This window comes from Dermacentor albipictus, unplaced genomic scaffold, assembly GCF_038994185.2.
Source record: "Dermacentor albipictus isolate Rhodes 1998 colony unplaced genomic scaffold, USDA_Dalb.pri_finalv2 scaffold_16, whole genome shotgun sequence".
Classification (NCBI taxonomy): domain Eukaryota; kingdom Metazoa; phylum Arthropoda; class Arachnida; order Ixodida; family Ixodidae; genus Dermacentor; species Dermacentor albipictus.
The window spans coordinates 5413052-5436993 of NW_027225570.1; the positions used below are offsets into that span (position 1 = coordinate 5413052).

At 45.0% G+C, this 23942-nt stretch overlaps 1 protein-coding gene across 9 annotated transcripts in view; it reads left to right on the forward strand.

The window, feature by feature from the left end:
* The window catches only part of LOC135920499 (methylthioribose-1-phosphate isomerase), a 199286-nt gene extending 175375 nt beyond the window's left edge, over positions 1–23911 (forward strand). For all 9 annotated transcript variants that reach the window (XM_070528979.1, XM_065454777.2, XM_065454776.2 and 6 more), the window contains 2 exons: positions 22349–22516; positions 23670–23911. In XM_070528979.1, coding sequence (XP_070385080.1) covers positions 22349–22516; positions 23670–23788 — 287 coding nt within the window. In that variant the 3' untranslated portion in view covers positions 23789–23911. The remainder of the gene's footprint in view (positions 1–22348; positions 22517–23669) is intronic.
* The last annotated feature ends 31 nt before the right edge of the window (positions 23912–23942 follow it).

Below are 23942 nucleotides of genomic sequence, written 5' to 3' on the forward strand. Positions count from 1 at the left end.
GCAGGAAACGGGTACAAGTGCGACAGGGTATGGAGAAATCTCGGTGTTGGCGGTGACGAACACACGACCGGAAGTGTCATCAGTATATTCAAAAACGTTGTTGTCAAATGGCGACAGCGCGAGTTCAACACGGGCATCATCTATAACTGCATGATGAGAGGACAGAAAGTCCCATCCTAAAATCATGGCATGGGAGCAGCGATGCAGAACAACGAACTCAACATGGTATAAAGCACTGCTTATAACAACACGCATGGTACACTTCCCTAAGGGTTCAATCGGCGCAGCCCTTTCTGTAAATAATGAAATGGCAGAATATAGCGTCGCTACTTTTCTAAGGTTAAGATGAAGCTGGTCCGAAATCACTGATATTGTTGCTCCCGTGTCTACAAGCGCATGAACAGCAATGTCTTCTGCATAAACTTCAAGGACGTCGCAGGAAATAAATGAGGTCTTGAAGAGTTCGTTGAGATCGCAGTTCTTGCCTCCGGAACTGTGGTCCTTAGTTTTCCTTTCGGATAGCTTCAGGGCAACGGATAAGCGGTGACAGAGAACACCGATGGGTAGACGTAGACCGATGGGTATTGAAGGTTCGGGAAGCAGGAGGAAAGGCTTTGAAGGGCTGAGCGGCAGTAGTGGAATGGGGACGGAGAGTCGGAATCATTGCTTTGTGTCCTCGGTGAATCCGAAGGATACCATCTGCGTCGGCGGCAAAGCTGTACTACATGCCCAGGTAAGCTGCACGAATAACAGATAGGCCGGTTGTCATGGGTGCACCAAAGATTGAGAATAGCGGGCGGAGACTTATGGAAATATTGGTGAGGTAGTGGGGGGGGGGGGGGGGGGCACGGGCTGCTATGGCGGCCAGTAGCTGCTTGTAAATGCATATGTTGCAGCTGCTTGCAGAGGTGAGGGAAAGGCACTGGTAAGTCTAGGTTGAGTAGCTGAGACAGAGGCCTTGGATTCACGACAACGAAAGCATACATAAGTGGAACAGGCATAGGAGGCGGTTGATGAGCAAGTGGTACGATGTTAGTGACTTGTTCTTGTATCACCTGACGGAGATCGAGAGACGAGGGCGACTCTGACGCTGGACTGACTGGCAGAAGAGAGAGCTGGTGTGCCACTTCTTCTCGCACAAATTGCTTGATTTGGTCGAAGACTGCTGGACTGCAAGGGGCAGCACTGACACCATCACTCAGAGCTGAAAGCGCGACGTCCAGAGCGAGAGCTCGGCGCGTAGGAAGTCGTTGTTTGCGTAGCTCCTGATAGCTTGCGTAGCTCCTGATAGCTCTGGCAAAGCGTTATGAGGTCTTTGACCATCTGAGGATTCTTTGCCAAGAGCATTCGGAAGGCATCTTCTATGCCTTTCAAGATGTTCTTGACCTTGTCATCTTCGGTCATATCTGGGTTGATTCGCTGGCAAATGTCAACTACATCTTCAATGTAGCTGGTAAAGGTTTCGCCCTTTTGTTGTGCATGACAGCGAAGCTGTTGTTCAGCCCAAAGTTTCTGCACAGCAGGGCGATTGAAGACTGCTTGAAGTGTCGTTCGGAATGCTGTCCAGGTGGAAAAGTCAGCCTCATGGTTTCAGAACCAAAGATGGGTGACCCTGGAAAGTTAAAATGGTACGTAACCAAGCTTGTCAGCTTCAGTCCATTTGTTGTGGGCACTCACTAGGTTGTACGATGACAGTCAGTCCTGTACATCATGATCATCAGTGCCATTGAATATGGGAGGATCCCGTTGGTGTGGCGCACCAGGACAGATGACCGGAGGTGGTGCCTGGGGTGGATCGGTAGGACTTGTCTCCTTAGGCGGCGGACATGTGACAGGGATTGTCCGACTTTGGAGTTCCAGGTCTGCAAAAGTTCCAGCACCTTCCACCAAATGTCGCGAAGCACTTTGGGCAGTAAGCATTTGCGACTAGAATGATAGAGCAGCGAGAGGTAGTACAGCCGATCGAGTACCGAAACAAGGTTTTTCTCTCTCGTTGTCGTTCTCTCTAGCCACAGCCCCACTGCTCTTTATTTTACAGTACACTTCACTTGTGTGTAAGTACTCATTTCTTTACTTGCAGGATAAATAAAATGTTCATTTGCATCTTTGTGATGACTGGACCCGTGGCCATAGCGCACGGCAATGAAGACACAGTAGCCGCTGTGACGGGCGTAGGCACACTGACCGCACAGGTCATACGCTCTGCTTTTATTTGTACATCGTGCGCCCCCTGGTTGTGTCAGTTACTACACTTCCTCCCCCCTTAACGTAACAGATAAACAGCATATAAGCAGTTACAGCTCAAGGAGAAAACCGAAGCACTGGAAGGCATTTCCTAGTGCTCTGACGAAACCGAGGTGTGGAAGGAGCCGGCGAGCAATCGGTGCATGTTGATGTTATGGTGTCACTGGCCTCCAGTTGATAGGGCTCGTCGGATAGTAGTAGTTGACCCTCCAAGCTTGTGGCTGCTTCGGGTAAACCACTGTCAGTTGTACCTCGGGTCCCTGAGGATAAAGTAAAATGTGGTTCTGAACGTGCGGTAGAAGGGCTGAAGCTCTGACGGTTGTGCTGGTTGGGCATCGGTTGTGGCTACATGGTCGAGATGCCGGGTCCATTGTCGCCCATCATCCAATTGTAGCTCCACCTGTGAATTGTGTTGCCTGGTGACTACAGCGGGAATCCAGCTTGGACCTGGCCGAAAATTCCTGGTGAATACTCTGTGTACTGGTTGTGCTGGCAGCCTCGATTTCGTTCTTTGATCGTACCCCATCTTCTGAGTGAGTTGTTTCTGGAGGGCTGTTTTCCTTAGGAAGACTCGAAGACAAAAGCATTGCTCCAGAAGGTGAAGGGAAAAAAGCATATGCCTAGCCCTGACTGAAAATGATGTGAACCCACAGTGGTGCCATACGTCCACAAACTTTCCCACAATTCAAAGAAAGTCGCAAATAGGTTTGGTCTGCCAGTTGTTTTCTCGTCGCCACAGAAGTTGGCTGGACTGTGTCCGCGCATAAACCATGTTGGCAAAAAGTCAGGATGCCAGAAAAACGACGCCAGACTGTACATGAAATGTGGGATGGGCATTGTATATATATACGACATACCGCTGAAATATGGGCAGTCCTACGTGGACCAAACGGGGAGATATGTCAATGACCGGGCATGGGAGCATGAATTGACTATAATTAACAAAGGTAATGGCCATTTACCTGCACATTGCGTGGTTTGCTTGGCAGGTAAGCACTACTGCATGAGATTAAGATAATTTGCAGGAGTGGTGATACGTTATCAAGAGAGCTTTTGGAGGTATATCACATAAAGGAGAGAGGCACGAGTTGCATTAGTGATACGTCTGTTTTTGTTTGACAACGTGATACAGCTGTTCAAAATGTCGCTGTAATATCTCTAGACTGATGTACGCATGCGCATTTGCTGATGCTCCCTGCTCTACTGTAAGAATAAAATCAATTGAAGTGTTCAATCTCTCAACCGCTCAACCTCTCGTTTCTTTCTTGCCCTTCTAAGTCTTTACTTTCCTGTTAGCGCAACAATGTATTCATTAGACGTATACAGCTGTGCTCAAATTTCACATTAGGGAGTATCGTAATCATCTGTGAATTTTTCCTCAACCTACAGTCAGACAAGTCGATACATGCCCCGAAGCAGCAGGCCAGGTGCAAGAGTAGCTTGAAAACAGGTGTATTTTTTTCTCTTGTTTGAATTTTTGTATAAATTTGATGTATGTTGGTTTTACAATTGCACCAACGTCATTGTGAAACCAGCAGCTACACTACGAGCTGTGATTGGAATCTGTAGACTTTGTCCATGAAAAATATGGGCAATTCGATGAACAGGACAGGAACATAGTACAGCAGCATTTAGCGACGAGATGAAATGTTTGAGGGAATGTCAGTAAAAGGGGAAATTTGGCATCCACCCGAATTGTAGCACAAAGCTACAAAGGAAACCCGTACAGTTCTTTTTTATATCAGGACAAAGTTTTCTTCAACTGCGAGGCTTTCTTTCTCAGAAACCCGTATGGGTTTCCTTGGTAGCTTTGTGCTACGATTTGGGTGGATGCAAGTTTTTCCCTTTCAAGTACTTTCCTCCACCTTGCGGGCTTCCACAGAACTGATATGCCATACAAATGTCAGTATCAGTGGAAACACATACAGTAAAAGCTTGGTAATTCGGATTTCACAGGACCAGAAAATCAGGCCAAATTATTCAAATGCTGAATTAATGAATGAACAACAGAACCATCAATAAAATGAAGCTGAAGCAGCATACCTTTATTTGCTGAATTAGTGTGTTATGGACGTCTGCCTTTTTGTGCAAATCCCTGCTGACATGACAATTTTTCCGAGTCCTTCCAAGGTTCAACAGCGTGCAAGCTGTCGGAAGTGCCTAAACAAACATCTCCAAAAACGAAAAGCGCCTCCGTGGCCTCTCTTGAGGTGCGATAAGGTCACGGCTGCTCCTCCCCGCATGGCCTTTCCTCATCGGAATCGCGGTCATCCTGGGGGCCTTTTACAATATTTTGGTGGTTAGCTGGCCAGCTATGACAACATGACAGTCAATCGCGATGTAGTCATCAAGTGTCACATCAGTTGGCAAAACGGTTTCAAAGCTTAGACAGTCATTGCTGCTGGACTCCACCGACGCCTCTTCGACTACTGTCGCTTCCCCGGGTTTAGGCGTAACAAAGCAGCTGAGCTGAAAACAGTGGGCAATAACTTGTGGAGGTGTGTTCTCCCACACGTTGACTTCATATTACTTCCCAACTTTGGAACACAAGAGCATCTGTTCTAGCAGTTATCTTCGGTATTCAGATTACACAAACTAAGTGATACCTGAATTCATGTGCTGAAGAGCAGTACAGTAAAAGCTCGTTAATTCGAACCGCTAGGGGAAGCCGCTTCAGTTCTAACTAACAAAAGTGAAGGAGAGCAACAGTACACTGCGATTTGGAAGCAGTAGGGCATGTTAGAAAGTGATGGCGTGTGCCGCGGGCACACGCCATCTTCAAGTCGAAGCTCTGGGTCCGACTGTGCCACACCACCGATGTCCACCGAAACGAATGTTAGCCGAGGCTTAACACTATCACAATGAATCGCGACGGCCGATACCTCCTAAGTTGAAAACAGAGGTGCACAACCGATGAAGACTGCCGAGACAAAGACGCTGAACATGTGAACATGGCGAAGGCCCTGATTCGTTGGTTCTTGATTGCAAGCGCAGCTGCGACGTACTTGATTCGCTGTATTGTGGAGCTTGCCATGCCATCTCCGCACAACATTAGCAGCTGTACAAGATTTGCAAAGCCTCCGAGATTCGCAACGGGCAAGAAATCTCGGAGGTTACGTAGAACGGAGAGGCGGCGGCCGCCGCTGCCTTCTGGCTGACCCCGCACCGGTTAGATTTTTTTCCGATTTTGCCTTCTCTCGCCGTTCTCTCCGTTTCGGAGGCAATACAGCCTTGTGTGTAGGCAGTAGGCGCGTTTCTCTGGTCGTGTGCCAGGCGAGCATAGTTCGAATTATCCGTGAGGGAACCTTCTCGCGTTCGAATTAACAGACTTTTTAATACATAGACTTCTGTGGAGCTTGGCCGGACCAAATCGTACAGTTCGAATTATCCATAAATTCGAATTATTGAAGTTCGAATTAACGAGCTTTCACTGTAGTAGTATTAGGCGGCAAAAAGACCCCCAACTTTGATGCTTTTCAGTTTGATCATGCAGTTATGTGCACTGAAGTTGTCGATGACCATTATTATTTTGCACCCCTTGGAAGAGAACTGTCCATCCAACTGCTTCTGCCAGCCCCAAGAAATATCTGAGGTGATCTAAGCCTCCCTGTTTGCTCTGTATTCAACAGGAAAGCTTTAGATATTTTTGGAACATCATAAGTTTGGAGCTTTCCCACTGACTACAAGGGGCAGCCGCTACACCCCAGTCATATCGACAGCAAGAAGCACAGTTATACTTTGCTTGTGCTTTTTGCCACTGACCCAAGGGCCTCCTTTTAAGGTGACCGTCTTGTCTGGAAGTGCCTTGAAAAAAAGCGCCATCTCATCGGCATTGAATGCATCACTTGGGGAATATCAAATCAAATCAAAGTTTTATTTCATCTCTCAACAAAGAGAGAAAGGGGGTGGCGGTAAAAAGCTGCATTACTGCAGCTTGACTAAGCCCGGCCCCCTATGGTACAATTCGACAGTGTGCAGCAGTAGTATAGGTACACAACATAAGTCAAGGCACTTAACAGGAAATGTGAAGAAAAAAAAAAAATGGTAACATGGACGTACAGGCAGTAATTTTTTTTTGTGCGGAACAACAACAAAAGAAATTGAAAAAAAATAGAATTACATATGAAATAATTTCAAAAAATAAGCTGTGAATACAGCTAAAAAATGAACAAAAATTGAATACATCAGATGTATCAAACTCGATATAAATAGACGACATAAGCATATGTCCATACATACACATATACATACACTAATACTAATGTATACCAATACCAATGTACGTACTAATATGTATACAATAATCCAATACAAGTACAGGAATCGCACAGCGGAATTTTGCGAGAGGAAATAAGTGAAAAATGAATGAGGAGACATAGTATCCGGGTTTAATCCACTTGTAGTTAGGGTATTTAGTAGATCAGCTATGCGGTAGGACACAGATTGCTGTCCATAATAAGTACGACAAAAGCTTGTTAACCAAATGTCGGTATGTCTCGTGTTATAGGGAATTTCACGACGATTCAGGTTAAACAACTTTACATAATCAACATTTCCCCTTCTCAACGTTGTTTTGTACAGGCATGCTAGACGGAATGAATAAATGAATTCAACTGGCATTATTTTGTATTCGTAAAAATATTTAGACGTGTGTTCTTTGGAGGAAAGATTAGCTACAGCAGGAATTGCTCATTTTTGACATAATCTTACTTCAGTGATGTTTTGTTTTGATGTCGTTGCCCAGACTAGGCGACAGTAATTTAGTGTAGAAAGAAAAAGTGAGTTATATACAGTTCATTTCACAGTGGTAGGCAAGACATGTCGGTGTCTATGTAACAGTCCCGTTATTCTGTTTAGTTTTCCGCAAAGAGATCCCACATGTTTGTTCCAAATCAGATTTTCTGAAAATATAACTCCCAGTGTTTCAAATTTTAATTTCCTCACTTTTTAAATACAACCTGTCTTCAAGATTTAGGGCCTTATGCTTTGGGCGAAACATGATCGCTTGCGTTTTTTTAGCATTAATTCTTAAATAGTTTCTATCACACCAATTTGCGATATCCTGGAGCACATTGTCTGGAGCATATCCTGGAGCATAATTGACTAGAGTGTCCGGATTTGTGCCCCTGAAAAAAATGGTGGTAGTATCGTCTGCATAGTCTATCCATTTGATGCTTTCAGCAGTCGAAAAAAGATCATTCATGTAAACAATGAAAAGAAGTGGTTCGAGAATGCTCCCTTGTGGCACACCATGTGGGATAGCTTTTATTTTTGAGTTTGAATGATTATGGCAAACGTACTGACACCGATGTTGCAGATACGAAGACAAAAGCTCGTTTGCGTGACCACGTACTCTGTGTTGTTCAAGCTTAGCTAAAGGTGTAATATGATGAACAGTATCGAATGCTTTCGTGAAATCTAAATATATACCTAAGACTAGTTTTTTTGCATCAAACGCTGTAGCTATAAATTATTTTTGTGTTAGTAAAGCCAATTCCGTTGATTTGCCTTTGAGAAAACCATACTGTGATGTCGAGATGAGCGAGTGTTTGTCTAAGAAACCACACAATTGCTTGTGTAGGATTTTTTCTAAGCCCTTCGAAAAGACAGGCAATATAGAAATCGGCCTAAAATTATTTGGGTCAATTTTACTTCCACCTTTGTGGATTGCTACCACTTTTGCAATCTGCATCTCCTTCGGAAAGCGGCTCTTTTCTAAGCATAAGTTGTAGATTTCAACTAAAATGGGTGCAATTATGTCTATAACAAATTTGACTGGCCTAACTTGCACATCATGTACATCACGTGATTTGGAATTTTTTAGGCCATAAAACACATTTTTAACTTCATTTTCACTTGTGGGAAAAAACACCATACTACCAGAAAATTGTGCTGTTTTATGAATCGAGGGTATGCCTGTTTTGTTGCAACTTGTAGGCTCTCCAACAGCTATGAAATGATCGTTCAAAACATTTGAAAGATCCGCTCCGCGGACAACGCGGTCGTTCACAAGCATGCTGTTAACATTAGAACCATTGGTCTGTTTTATAAGACTGTTTAGTCGCTTCCAGAACAGAGCCGAGTTGCTCACCACATCGTTAAAATAGATTTGGTGATACTCTTTTTTCGTGGCATTTAGTTTAGTGTTGAGCTTATTTCTAAACACCTTGAAGGCCTTAAACTTGTCAACGTCTTTGGTTTTCAAAAATTCCCAGTACATGCGGTTTTTCAAATTTATCTGCTTGTAAAGGGAAGTGTTTATCCAAGGTTTTCGAGAGTTCTTACATTTTCTGATTACGATATCTGGAAAATGTTTTTTATATATGGTGTTAAAATCCCCAATGAACGCTTCGTACATGCTATCTGCGTCGGTACAGTACATGATAGAACTTGACCCCAATCATGAATTTGAACTTCCCATCGAAAAGCATGAAGGGAACAATCTGTAATATGCTGCGTATGCACAAGAATGCTACGTTCACGCTTTTCTTTATTTCCATCAGAAATAAAAGTAAAGACAGGAAAATGGTCGCTAATATCGCACATAAGTGTTCCACTTGACACAATTTCACAGTCTGCATTTGTTATAAACAGATCAAGTAGACTCGATGTTCTATCAGTGATGCGGGTTGGTTCATTCATAACATTTTAAGGGGGGATGTGGGGATGAAAACTAACTTTTTTATTTATAAGCCGATTCTGATGAAATTTTGCACAGGTGTTACTACTATCACATAAACAAAACTGTGAAAATATGGCTGCAATATCTCAAGTACTTTTTTGTTTACAAAAATTTCTGTTTACAAAAGCTGTTAATTTTTGCAAAATGCCTGCACACCTGTATATTGATGCTAGGAGTTCAAGCAAACATTGATAGCACTCCTACATGTATTCTCCACACAATGACATTCCTGTAATTTTTTTAACCTAACAGAATGTTTTTATATTCTTATTCTTTGGCAGCTACTCCAGCTGCATGAAAATCTCGACTGTGAAAACAAAAGATAACAAATTATTGAAGCAACTATTTTGAAAACAAGACATGTCATTGTGTGCAGTGATGCACAATGAGCGTAACAAAACAAACGGTGTAAAAATATTCATAATAGTGGCTGAGATATTGGCTTTGCAAGTTGACCTTGGTGGTAGAAAAAAGTTTTGAGAAAAAGGTGTTTGAAGTTTTAGGCCATGTTTATTCGACTAAAAACCACCGGCCTTGTAGTTGCAGGTGTCAGGTTCATCTCTCGGCTTCTTGAATCTTGTATGCTTTCCTTCATGGGCTTTCTGTGCCCTCTTCCTGCGCAAGGCATCTTTTTCGGCAGCAGACCTGAATTTAGCTTTCAGGTGCCCCTGAAATGTCTTTTGATGAAGCCCCCTGTACGAAACGTTCATCACAGACCAAAAGTCTGTAAGGGCAGTGGCACCTTTCCCTATGCTCTTGATTGCTTGCATGGACCTCAGGTTCACCTCAAAGGCCCGGCTTCCTTCTTCTCTTGGTGACGACCACTGTGTTTCCGAAGCACCGCAAGCTGAGCAACGTAAAACCATCTTCACGGCAAGGCCAAGCCTGGTTTCCGGCACTACCGCTATCCCCGGCTCGAAGCACTGATGGCACAGTGTTTTGCTGAGAAGCGCATTCACAGCGGCAACTTGCACAAGTAAAAACTCGCTCGAGTCCGTCGCCACCGAGCATGCTCCTCCAGCCGTCAACCCCATCTTCCGTTCGGTTGCCGGCACAGAACCAAGTGACGCGCGAACAGTGGCAGCGGTCATATTCAACTCCTCCGACAAGATGAATTGTGGCTCAAGATGTGACTGTATGGTGCGGCCGTTGCTGATGCACGGTTCGTCTTCACGGCCGGCAGACGCACGCGCTTGGGCCGCACTTTCGTCGTCCATCTCGGTGACGGCGGCGGCACAATCGGGGTACGTCGCGGAGCATTCACAGGACGTCGAAGGCACGAAAGCATCGGGAAAGGTCGTTATCAGTTCGGTATTGCCACCACTGGAACACAAGGCTGTAACAGCCCGCGAACTGCGCGGCAATGCGTCGACAGTCTCTGTTGCAAGCTCGTGCGCGGACGCATCACCGCTAGGCCTACTTATCGTTCGGCTGTTCGCTGGCTTGCGCTTGCGGCTGCCGAAGCGGTGCTTGGTAGCGAATTTCGTCGTCCACGTCCGCCCAGTCATGGTCGAAGCCAGAAAATGAAATAAAAACTCAAATCCGAATAAAGCGATGAAGCGGCGGCGTGCCCCGAGTATCCAACGCGTATACAAAGAGGCAGCGGCCAGCGCGCGAAGAAACGGGAGAAGCAGACGCCGCAGCAGCTCCCTTCCAGATTCGGCCAATGGGGCGCCTCGTAGAACGCACGTGACGAAGCAAGCCAATCGGCGGCCGCGACAAGCAACTCCGCGACCTTCAGACTTTTTGCTTTTTTATGCTTGCCCTTCTCTCTCTCAGGAAATGAAAGAGAGGAGTCAAAAGGCGAAGAGGCGCGCTTTTCAACGGTACCAGCATGGCCGCGCCGCGTACTGCCGTTCCGGAGCTAGGGACGCTCGAAAACCGCGACTTTTCCACCGATTTTCACGAAATTTTCGCTGTATTGCCTTACATATATATTTATTTATGGTACTTAGCAGTCGTTTTCAGCGGAAATACTTGAAAATATTATAGAAAAGGGGTCTAAGATTCGAAATCTGCAACTTTCTAAAAAGTGGTTTTTTGGTCATTTTTCCCGAGTTGATCCCCGCGTCCCCCCTTAAAATCCACTAGATGTGAGAATTGACTGAAAATAACTACTAATGCTGGAAACAGATAGCAAATCTATGTTCACGTCACCGCTGAGAAATAGTACATATTTGTTTTGGGACACGAATTCTAACATTTCCTCAAAAAAATCAAGAAAAACTTGACACTGAGCGTTAGGAGGCCGGTAGACCACTGATATAATCCTGGAGCCGTTTTGCACAGTTAATATTTCAAAATTATCATTTGAGACAGAGAATTCCTTCAGAACTTGCACGTCGTGAGCGCGACTAACCAACAGCAACACTCCACCACCCCGGCGTTGCGTACGGTTTAGTACGAAGGTTTCATAACCAGTACGCATAAACGGTAAACGTTCTGTCGTGAATACCAAGTTTCAGAGACCATTATTTATTTATTTATTTATTTATTTATTTATTTATTTATTTATTTTCTATACTGCCAGTCCCATCAGGGACCATAGCAGGTGGACAAACAAAAATGAAATACATGGTAATAACGCGCACATACAAATTGTGTGTCAATAAACCAAACAAGGAATGTAAAGGAACAAGGTAAGAATACGCAAAAAACAACAAATATAGATATCACATTTCTAGGAGACATGCGCAGCAATACAGAGAATACATCATGAAAAGGACAGCAATTGGGAACAAAAATAATAGTAAACACCTTAAAGATAATCAGCATGGCTTACAATAGTTGCAAAGCATGTTATGTGAATAAAAATGCGTTACTGATTGCTTGATATGGATTCTAACCGTGATGTGAACTGAGATAATGAGTCTGCAGAAATGACTGAAGGATCGAGGTGATTCCATTCCCTTATCACGAGGGGGAAATAAGAGTATACATGAATGTGTCATTATGGCATGAATATTCTGTTAAAGCGTGTGCATGTTTATGTCTCGTTGATCGTGACTGCGAAAAACATATGTATTTTGTTAGGTCTATCTTATAATAGTTGTGAATCAAGTTAAACAAAAATTTGAGCTGTGCTTGCTTCGCTCTTGATGAGAGCGTCACTAAACCCGATATAGCCGCAAGGTTAGTGGGTGAATCTGTGCGCTTATACTTGTTGTAAATAAACCGCAGCGCTTTTCACTGTACTTTTTCCAGTTTCGTTATGTTAGTTACTGAATGGGGAAACCAAACTGTGTTAGCGTGCTCTAAAACCGGTCTAACGAAAGTAGTATACTCGAGAAGCTTAGTCGACGTTGGTGCGAGGCGGAGAGACATCTTCGGAGATAAAATAACTTGCGTAATGCCTTCGAGGTCACGTTGGCAATGTGCGCGTCCCATCTCAGGTCAGAAGTTAGAGTGATGCCTAGGTATTTATGCTGTTGAACTTTCATTAGCATTGTGTCGTTAATAAAGTACGGAAAGTCGTAAGGTTGTTTTTTTCTTGTTACCGTCATGCAAACTGATTTAGTTTTGTTTATCATCATTTGCCATTTCTTGCACCATTCATTTAGCCGGTCTAGTGAGTTGCAAAGCGAAACATGGTCTTCGTTGGTGTGAATTGTTTGGTAGATGATACAGTCATCAGCCAACAGTTTGATGTTACAGTCAATATTTCTGGTTATGTCGTTAATGAAGATTAAAAATAAAAGTGGCCCCAACACGGATCCTTGGGGGATGCCTGATGTGACAGGCACTGTCGCAGATTCCACATGCTGAAATAGTACGAATTGTGTCCGGTTTGTTAAGAAATCTGTTACCCAGTCTAAAATTTCCCCATTCCCAATAAAATTTCGCAATTTTGTTAATAATTTACTGTGGCATACACGATCAAATGCTTTCGAAAGGTCTAATAATATTATATCAGTCTGGCTACAGCTGTTGATGTTAAATGCGAGGTCATGCACAACTTCAATAAGCTGCGTGACGGTTGACAATCCATAGCGGAATCCGTGCTGGTGTGGCGTTAATAAGTTGTTAGTGTCAAGAAAGTTTGTTAGGTGTTTAAGTATGATATGCTCGAGTATCTTGCAAGCGGTGCTAGTGAGAGATATTGGTCGATAGTTAGAGGGCAATGAAGTGTCTCCTGTTTTGTGTATTGGGATGATTTTAGCATTTTTCCAGTCGTCAGGTAAGGATGATTGTGATAGGGATTTTCGAAATATGAGGCCCAAGTATCGGCTGCACCACTCTGCGTGTCTCTTTAGAAAATGGTTTGGAATGTTATCTGGTCCGCATTATTTTTTAGGGTCAAGGGTGAGCAACATGTTAAGGATACCCATGTCAGATATGATTAAAGGATCGATGTGCGATGTTGAACTGCTACTCAAGTCTGACAGGTTACCGTCATCTTTTGTGAAGTTCGAGTGAAAATAGTTATTGTATGCATTAGCGTTGTTAGTTTTTTCCTCAAGAGACAAGTCCGATAACGTGCCTTTAGTAGGGCGGAAGTGGTTCCAGAATCGCTGAGGGCTGTTTGTCAGAAAGTTAGGCAGCGTTACATGAAAATAATGTTCTTTGGCTTCTTTGGCTGTCTGACGAAAATGTGCTACTGCGCATGCTAGTTTGTTAGTTTTGGATGGGCATGATCTATGATTTTTAATAGAGTTACGTATCCTTTTTACATGATGCTTTGCGTGGATGACTTCCCGAGTTATCCATGGGCTTGTTCTTTGTGGTCGCTTGTTTTTTAACGGAACATAGTTAGTCACGCAGTAGCAAACCATATTCTTAAAATGAATCCAGGCTGTGTTTACATCGATTGACGGGTCGGAGGTTATTTCAGTAAAAGCTTGAAATTCGTGCGCAAGGTGGGTTAGTATGCTGGCGTCATCCGCCTTCTCAAAGTTGGGTACTATAGACGTATTACAGCGCGTTCTTATTGAGCAGTCCAGAGGCAACAAGCATAGCGGTATGTTGTGATCTAAAATGCCTTAAATAATTTCTGTCTGTGCTTGGTGCCCTGAAAAATGATCACTGATTAGTATAAGGTCAAGGATATTGTTTGCGGAACCTTGCTTACGCGTCGGTTCTAGGATTATTTGGTGAAGGTTAAATGATAACATTGGGTCAACCAGAATTTCTGAAGAAGATGATGTGTGATGCATAGTTACCCAGTCTACGTCTGGAAGGTTAAAGTCTCCCGTAAGGATGATTCTAGGTGTAGAAATTCATGAATGGCAGAAATGCTCTCATCACCCAAAGAGGGGCTTTTATAGAAGCAACCCACACAAATAGTAGTATTGTTACAAAGAATCCTGCAAAACACGCTTTCAGCACCTGTCACATTTGGCAGTAAAACAAATGGAAGGTTTTTCTTAATCACAAGAGCAACCCCGATCTTTTTGAATGACTGAATAGTTAGGTGGAATGATTTCATGGTTGGAAATATCCGGTGAAAGCCACGTTTCGGTGACGGCGACTATATCAGGTTCGCGATCAGTTAACAGGTTTTCGAAAGATTCTATTTTGTTTAGTAAGCTTCTTGCATTTACATTTATGATTGTTAGTTGTCTTATCGAGCTCTTCTCCACGTCATTGGCGGGCCATTTATTTTGCTTGATTCCACTTCGTTTTTTTAAGGGGTACTTTGTCATTGGTTTCTTCGTCCCAAACAAAGGCGCGACTGTTAATGTACAGTTTGTCGAAGGCAAGGGAGACTTTGTCGTGTTTGTCACGATTTTTTTTGGCACTATTCCACAGTTTCTTTCTAATGTCTCGTATTTTAGGAGAAAAATCTTCCCCAATGGCAAATTTTGAACCTTTAAGTTTAAAACCTTTCTTCAATATTGCCGATTTGTCGCGGGAATTTAGAAGTTTAAAAATTACCGGCCTAGTCTTTTTCGTTTGCGGTCTGCCCAACCGGTGTATGCGTTTTATGGTAACTGGGTCTAGCTCTAGGATATCTAGGTCCAGCTCTGCTAACTATCTGCTCAAGACTGTCGCTTGTTTCTTCTTCTGATTCCTGTATGCCATAAACAATTAAGTTAGCTCTCCTGCTTCTGTTCTCAAGGTCATCGATTTTTTGTTCCATTGTTTCTATTACGCGACTCATGCGGGAAATCTCGGTCTGACAAGATTGTACTTTATTTCCTAGAAGTGCAATGGCATCTAATTTGGTCTCTATATCTGCAAGACGTTCTTCCTTTATTTCTTTGATATCAGCAGCAATTTCCTTTAGTTGCCTAACGATGTCCTTTAGTTCAGGGCCGGGGTTTGTTTCGACGTCTCCCGATAACAGTAGCAACTTCCACAGAAACATAGCCATATCAAACACCCCCTGACATAGCTGCGGGCACGGCAGCACCACCAAAAAACGGTTGCTAGTGCAAAAGCATTTTCCAAAAGGCCTTCTCACCTATACAACGAAGATGAGGGGATTAGTGCACCGCATGCTAGTAGTGCCGCCGTGCCAACTGCCGATGTAGTGCCCGTGCGGGATATATATGGTCCACTCTTGTGGTGGTGCTCGCAGCGACTTATGCGCCGAACAGTCTGTGCATGTTGCCGTCTCAAGGTGACTTGGTCGATGAAGGTCTGATGATGTCAGCGTATCCCACACGTGGACAAGCGCTTCGTTCACCAGCGGGGTGACAAAGGTTATCCCAGGATGGTCGATGCTGCTTTTGGTGCCATGAAAACACAGACCAAGGGCGAGCTGCACAACGAAGATGAGGGGATTAGTGCACCGCATGCTAGTAGTGCCGCCGTGCCCGTCATGGCGTCAAAGTGAACATCAGTAGAATCAATGAGCAAATCTATATCATGCTTATTTTCTAATGATCATTCATTAAGATGAAGGAAGGCTGGGGAGTTCTTGTTTCGCAGTGTTTTTAGGTTTTTCGGCGCAACAGCCATCTTGGCGCAACAAGAAAATAGCATGTAAGCTTGGGATTGAAAGAGATTGCTCTGATAGGCATATCACGGCTCTTCAGCATTGTTTGTCGTGGGCTGTACGTCATTGAGGCTGATGAGCCGAAGCACAGGGGAGCCATCTTCTCGACGTGCGAAGACTTTCCCGTCTTTGGTCCATACGTGCATCCACCCCACCTGCCTCTTTTTTGCTGTTGCAGCGCCAAGTATCTGCTTACTTTTTCAGGTGAGATGCTCATTATGTACACAGCACTCGCTTCCCTTGCCCCATCACAGCAGTCGTGATCCGCATGTTCTTTGCTTTCGCAAGGACTGCATTATGCTTTTCTCGCCTCACGAACTGCACAACAATGTATTTTTCATTTCCCTTTGCGGTTGGTACCTGATGACAAACATCAATGTCACTTTCGGTCACAGCGTCCCCGATAAACTCAGCCAACTTTGCGACTTCTTTCATCAGTTCTTTGACTTCTCTGTGACATTCAGCCACTGTATCACAGGTATCGCTACAATACTGAACACTTTCTTAAGCGCTTTGAATTCAGCAAGAACTTCCTTTCTGAAATTAAACAACTCTTGTCGTGAACTGTCGAGGTCGTCTGTATCCTCGCGCTTTCCCTTCGAGGGCGGCATTTCTTAAAAAGGGAAGCTGGTAACACACCTGAAAACTGGTAACACACACACACAAAAATAATTAACGACCAGTGCAATAGCTGTGTTCGGCAGCGGTGCGGAAGCAAATAGGCATGAAAAACACGTACAGAAACCTTTGCTTACCTGCAAAACGCAGGAAAGTCAATGCGCGTGACCATGTCGCACCACCGCCGAACTAAGCGTCTACAGCCGTAGCAGCGTCCTTTTACAGTTGATCCAGGTGGGGGTGATGTCGGCGCATGCTCGGTAGCAGGTCCAGGCTGATAGCAGTTGGCGATGACAGTTTCTTTCTTGGCAGATTAGGATCCACCCCTTGGCAGTGCAGTCTTGTCCAGCGCTGACAACAAGCTTTCGATGCAGCCTCCAGCCACCGTGTAGTCAAGCTGCAAAAAGCAGGAAAGTCAATGCGTGTGACCGTGTCGCACCACTGCCGAACTAAGCGTCTACGGCCGTAGCAGGGTCCTTTTACAGTTGATCCAGGTGGGGGTGATGTCGGCGCATGCTCGGTAGCAGGTCAAGGCTGATAGCAGTTGGCGATGACAGTTTCTTTCTTGGCAGATTAGGATCCACCCCTTGGCAGTGCAGTCTTGTGCAGCGCTGACAACAAGCTTTCGATGCAGCCTCCAGCCACCGTGTAGTCAAGCTGCAAAAAGCAGGAAAGTCAATGCGTGTGACCGTGTCGCACCACTGCCGAACTAAGCGTCTACGGCCGTAGCAGGGTCCTTTTACAGTTGATCCAGGTGGGGGTGATGTCGGCGCATGCTCGGTAGCAGGTCAAGGCTGATAGCAGTTGGCGATGACAGTTTCTTTCTTGGCAGATTAGGATCCACCCCTTGGCAGTGCAGTCTTGTGCAGCGCTGACAACAAGCTTTCGATGCAGCCTCCAGCCACCGTGTAGTCAAGCTGCAAAAAGCAGGAAAGTCAATGCGCGTGACCGTGTCGCACCACTGCCGAACTAAGCGTCTACGGCCGTAGCAGGGTCCTTTTACAGTTGATCCAGGTGGGGGTGATGTCGGCGCATGCTCGGTAGCAGGTCCAGGCTGATAGCAGTTGGCGATGACAGTTTCTTTCTTGGTAGATTAGGATCCACCCCTTGGCAGTGCAGTCTTGTCCAGCGCTGACAACAAGCTTTCGATGCAGCCTCCAGCCACCGTGTAGTCAAGCTGCAAAAAGTAGGAAAGTCAATGCACGTTTCTGAAAACGAGTTCATGCCTCTCATGGAACACTGGGAACCAGCCTTCAGATGCCTTGAATGAATCAATGTTCATGATTGTTGTGTACTTCTCCGCTTATACCATCATCATACGTCCACTCGAAGGCAGATATGCATTGCGACAGTGAGACAAAAACAAAGCTTCTTCCTGCTGAGGATAATCTTAGGTTCTCACCCACTTCCTTGAAGCATGAAACTTGTTGCCTTCGAAGGCCTGCAGGATCTGTTCTTAGTTTTGCACATATGTGCTCAAAGTGCTTCTCATCACGTCGTACCTTCCATGAAGTCCTGTCGCGATGCACCATTCTTCAACGCTTGCAAGATTTTTACTTTAGTCGCGAAGTCCTTGACCACATACTTTTGTTGCTTTGCTGGCATTACCATCAGTGTAGCGCACAGTGGCACGGCATGCACCACACAGTGAACAAAGAAAGCTCGGTGAGAACAGACAACACGGATCTTACAAAAGGGGAAATGTTGCAGGCGAGCAAAGAGAACAAAAAAGAAAACGGAAATGAAAAACTGAGGCTCAGTGATGCTGCAGTCACCCCACCAACTGATGACGATGACTGTGCCATGGCGATGCCTCCTGTGTTTCAGTTTCACTCAAGTAGTTTTACTCAACTGGCACTCAAGTGGACTGCCACTTCACTTTCGTGCAACGGCAGTCGTCAGCATTTCTCGGAATGATCTGGTGTGCGTGGGAATTCTGCCAAATTGAGAAACGTTTGGTCGCATAGACTAACATGCAGTTTTTACCGGGACCAAAATACTGGTCTGAATTATCCGAATTAACATGTGTCCAATTAACAAGCTTTAGCTGTATCTTTCTGTTTGTGCAAAGATCATCCCTGGGAGGAGGAGCACATGATAGAGGTAGAGACTTTGTCATTTGCATAAACAGTGACACTGATATTGCGGACAGAAAGTGTCACCCCAGGATGAATAGAATACACTAAAGGCTGTTTTTTATAATCGAAATGCAGTACAGAATGCTTGTACGCTCTAGAGCTGAGTAAATGGTTTCTAATTTTGAAGTAGGCACTATAGAAACATCATCTAATGATGCTATGATACCTTCAATACCATAATAAGCGAACGGTGCATCACCAAACAGTGCATGAACGACCGGCTCAGGGAGCTCGCGCTAAAAGTTATGAAAAAAAAGGACAAATATGCACATTTGGTTGCCCATATCATCGCATGTGGTTGCGAGGCACTTTTCTCTGAGAGTGCTATCTTGGGCAAGTCTGCAAATGACATGGCTCGAGTGGCTTTAGAAGCATTTCATACCCATCAAACTTCACCTATCTGTAAGCGAAGCTTCTATTCTTTTGCACAGTGCCGAACTGGACTTTTTGAATTCTGCTATCTAAAGCAGGCAGCAGTATTGTTCACCTTTTTAGTTATATTTATCACCTTCGCATGGGATAAGGGGCATGACACTTGGCTATAAAATCGGAAGATGTGTTGATAAGAATAAGCAGTTGGTAGTAGCACTTGTCCGCATCTTATGTGTCTTCTTTATGTGTATGTGTATTTTTTGCGCAGTATTTGAAATTCACAATGTTAGGCTAACTAGCCAGACTAACGTTCAGACAGTCATTCTGAACGTTAGACCCAGCACATCGCGTCCGAGACTTTTCAGCACTTCGCATGCAGCAGTGAGCAGTGCCTAGTCTCGGAGGTCAAGCTGCGGAGCTGCGCGATCTAGGTCGTTCACAACTTTTGGTGAGCAGTAATGGCGATGTTTTCTTTTTCTTCAGTTTTTTTATTGAAAACGATCACTTTTGTGAGCTTCTCATAACTCTTTCACTCATATTTCAAATGTAAAGTTTTGCACGAAGCTTCTTCTACATCCAGTCTATTTCAAACTAGGCCTCTTATGCAGTCCAAAATTTGGTTATACTTGGCCTTTAAGTGATAAGAAATGCCTGTGGCTGGTGTCACATATAGCTGAGTGTGGCAAATCAGTTCTGCAGAAGCCCTCAAGGTGGAGGAAAGTACATGAAAGGGAAAATTTAGCATACACCCAAATTGTAGCACGAAGCTACAAAGGAAACTCATATGGGATTCTCAGAAAGAAAGCCTCACAGTTGAAGAAAAATTCGTCCTGGCCCGTAACTGCAACGTGGGACTAACGCCTTTCTGGGGCAGTCACTCTACCATCTAAGTAGGCTGGTGCGAATAGTGCTTTTTTGGTTCAAAATGAATTCGAAGCGAATAGTAATTCTTCTCGAATAATTTCGAAGCGAATACTTCGAATAGTAGCAAGTAAAGAAAAAAAAAAAACGGCAGAGGGCTAAGGTCTGGGATTTATTCAAGGAAAGTAAACAACTTGATTATTTACAACTTGATTATTTACAAAAATCTACAAATTTTCGTGCAAGAACACTAGCTGTTCCACATGCCGGGGTTTGAGGTGCTCCCTTCTGCAGCTTACAACGGCTCCTGCAGTAAAAAAAAAAGCCTTTCACTTCTTGTCTGGGTGGCTGATATCAAAAGATACCTGCGGGCAATTGCAACCAGGGTTGGGTAAAGGTAGCTGCCCTTGCTTTTCCACTGTACAAAGGGGGTCTTCGGACTGCGAAAGAAGAGGGGGCCTTCAAGTACCCACCAACCTCATCCGAGATTGTACCGCTTGACTGATGATGTGCACGCGAACTGAAGTGTGGGAAAGCACTCCACACAGAGTCCCCTGATGGGCCTGCAGAGCAGGTATTGTTCCCACTTGTTGCTGTACCATGTTGATCAACTGGCACAGTCTCTTCTGCTGCCGTTGTGAGTAGAGTGAATGTCCATTGCTTTGTGGGTCGTTCGGCATAGCAGACATCTAGGATCTAGGATCGACCAACATTGCCAATGCAGGAAAGTGTGATATCTTAATATCAGGGGACCTCGTATTGATGCTACGCAAAAGGCTTGAGACAAGCAATGCTGCCTCACCACCTTCGGAAACATGTTCAGCGAGAACTACCTCAGTTCACTGCAACAGAGGAATGACTTGTGACAGCGTGGGATATCTGTCCCCAGACAGTTCAGTTGTGGCATGGTCAAGTGGCTTCAAGACTTGCACTGCTGCATTCATAAGCTTCCACTCACTTGCGTTCGAGTTTGGAACTGCATCAGATTCTGTAAGTTCGACAGTGATGACCGTACGGAGCTTCACGAGCCTGGCCATCATGGCATGCTCACTGTTCTATCGCGTCGGGACGTCTTGTATAACCTTGAGACAGTACAGCTGCATGTGTCTCTGAATTTTCTGAAGCCGTCCTCAGGCCTTGGCACTCCGTTTGTATCTAGCCACAAATGCTCTGGCCTTAGCACAGAGCGGCGAAAGCCCTGACACTTCAATTTTGGCATCACTGACACACAACTGAAGGGTGTCCGAAACACTGCACACCACTCCAGGATGATTGTGCTACTGCAGAAGTAAAGTTCCTTCCATTATCTGTAACGACGAAGATCGGCACAGTATCGTGGGCTTGAAATTCTCCCTCCTCGATGACACCTGCGATAAATAGCTCCAGGTTTTTTGCAGTGTGAGAGTCTGTCATCTTCGTGCAAGCCAATGCATGCACGTGTTGCAGGAAGTCACTGTCCATGACGTGACAAGTTGCAAAAACAACCATCAGTTGTGATTGAAAGCGACTGCACTCGGCTTGCAAAAATGTCCCCAAGCTTCTTTTTCACCTTCTCTTTGCTTGATGCGTAGAGGTCCGGAATAATGGCTCTCGAGAACGTTCTCAGAGACGGCACGGCATAATCCGGCTTAGCAAACTTCATCATGTCGAGAAAACCTGGTTCTTCGATTATGTTGTAGGGGTGCATACCATGAGCTACAAAGCGAGCTATAATTTTTGTCATCTGTTGGGCTTTTGAGGCCGACGCTTTAATTTTCGGCTTGAAACTGTCTTGCCCCCTTGAGCTTGAATGGCCTGCCGCGTGCGTCCCGCTTCTATTGGTATTCCTTGTGCAAGTCCGGGTGTCTCCTTAAATGCGTTGCTAGGGTTGTTGTCGTACTTGTCGGGGTCTTCAGGAATGCCTTGAATTTAAGACATCGAGCTTTGGTTCTCGGTGGAATCTTTACAAAAAAGTTCTAAATCAGATTGCTGGCCGCATGCAAGTCCCCCATGGTGCTCTCTGGAGTGGTCCAAGGCGGCTGGAATTCATCAACTGCCGCCGCGGCAGACAGAGTCGCCCACTAAACGCAATCGACCACACCACCACGCCGACGAGATGCGGTTTTGTACGCCTTTGTTCTGAGTATAGTTCTGTTTACCCGGCTTGGTTTGGATTGGATTGGATTGGATTGGGAAAGGTATTACCGAATCCAAAACCTAAACTTCTGAAAATGCCTTCTCCCTGCCGCGTGTGGCTAATCGTTCGAGCAGAATACTTCGAAATTTCCGAATAACAAAGTTCGAATCGAAGTAAATATCGAGTAGCACATTATTCGTTCAACTATTCAAAAATATCGAATATTCGCACAAGCTTACATCTAAGCTAACCAGAAGGCTAACTGATCGCCGAGCGAGGGCGAATTAGTCGAACTCAAGGCACTGGGACTTTCAGTATGCCTGAAAGGCATAGACAGCCTTGACAGCCAAGTGCTACAAGAAGGTGTTTTCTTTCAGGCACATACCAGCTGGCTATCTGTGCCAAGCATCATGGTGTGCCATTCTATGTGGCCTCACCTACCACCACTGTGGACAGGAGTCGAGCAACTGGTAGGGAAATCCCCATCGAGGAGAGGCCAGCACAGGAGATGACGTCTATACAGGGCATCCAACTGGCACCTGCAGGTGAGCACTGGGCTTTTATGTATTTACTTATTTATTTATTTAAACATACTGCAGCCCCAAAAAGCAGGAGTGAGGAGTACAAGAAACAGATTGCAAAGATAAAAACAAGGTACAACAGTAAATCGATTGTTAACAGTATACAAAAAAAATTCAACAGGTGATAAAGATTGGACATGGCTAGGTAAAGCATTCCAATGTTCTTTAGTAGAGACAAAAACAAAAGTACTTAAATGCCCTGGTGCGATAAGAAGGTCAACTTCTGTTGGTGTCTAGTGAATGCATGTCTAACGGGTGTGATGTAGTTACCGAGTCCAGGAAACTGTGAAGGGTTAATCCGAACACAAAAACTTCAGGGATTTGACATGGGAACGGGACGAGAGTGTGGGAAGGCGAAGATTTCAAAGGTGGGAACGTTATGAAAAATACTTGCCATAATGATGATAAATGGACAAAAAGCCAGGTTGTGTGTTCCGCGATCACTGTGTCGTCTTCCACTTTGCGAAATACACCCCTACTCCCACAAGGCATTGCAGTGACAGTTTCATGAAAGGCGAAGCAATGGCAGGTTTAGTGTTGTGCTAGGACTTCATGGATGGTGCTCTAACTACGAGAGGGTATGACATGTTGGTGCAATGCAGCTCGCAAGGGAACTGCTGTTGGGCAGAATGGACAGTGCCTTGGCAAGGCATCTCACAATGATAGCGGGAGGAGGAGCTCTAGCATTGGCATTGCAGGCCTCGATGGTCCACGAGACAGGGACTGGCAGCATTATCAGTGCCTGGTGAAATATTAGAAGGTAATGTTACCTTGAAGTTTACTGCCCATTCTGCTTATACACATAGCAGCTTAATATGCTGCTGTGCTTATAGTGTGCGTATGCACAATGATGATGCCAGCAGCAGAACGCTAGCCTGACTCCACCACTGCGTTAATTGAGTGCAGAGTTGATGGTACGCCCACTTCGCTTTGTCATTTTTGTAGCCAAATGCACTCTGCGTCTGTGGAAACTGTCTAACCTTTCACGTACAGGCCATGCTTGTGCTGCTGATAGTGGAACAGCACGGCAGCGACGGCCTAAATGCATGTAAAGCGTCCGTATAAATTGGCATCACAATAAAAACACGGTTGCTGATCCATCTATTTCTGTGCGCAGGCATTGAGTGCTGGAACCCAGCGTTCGACGTCACTCCAGCCGAGCTCATTACAGGAGGCATCATCACCGAGAAAGGTGTCTTCGCAGCTTCGCGGGTGCTTGACAGTCTCAGCGCCTGAAGCGTCTCAGGCACAGAATGCCTACTGGTGCCCTCTGGGTCGGTGCCACCTAAGCATGTTCCACTTGCAGGCTTGAAATTATAAATGTAGCAAGCACGATGCAAGGAGCGTTGTACTTTCCCATTCCCTGTGTGATTCATGCTATCTGGCATTA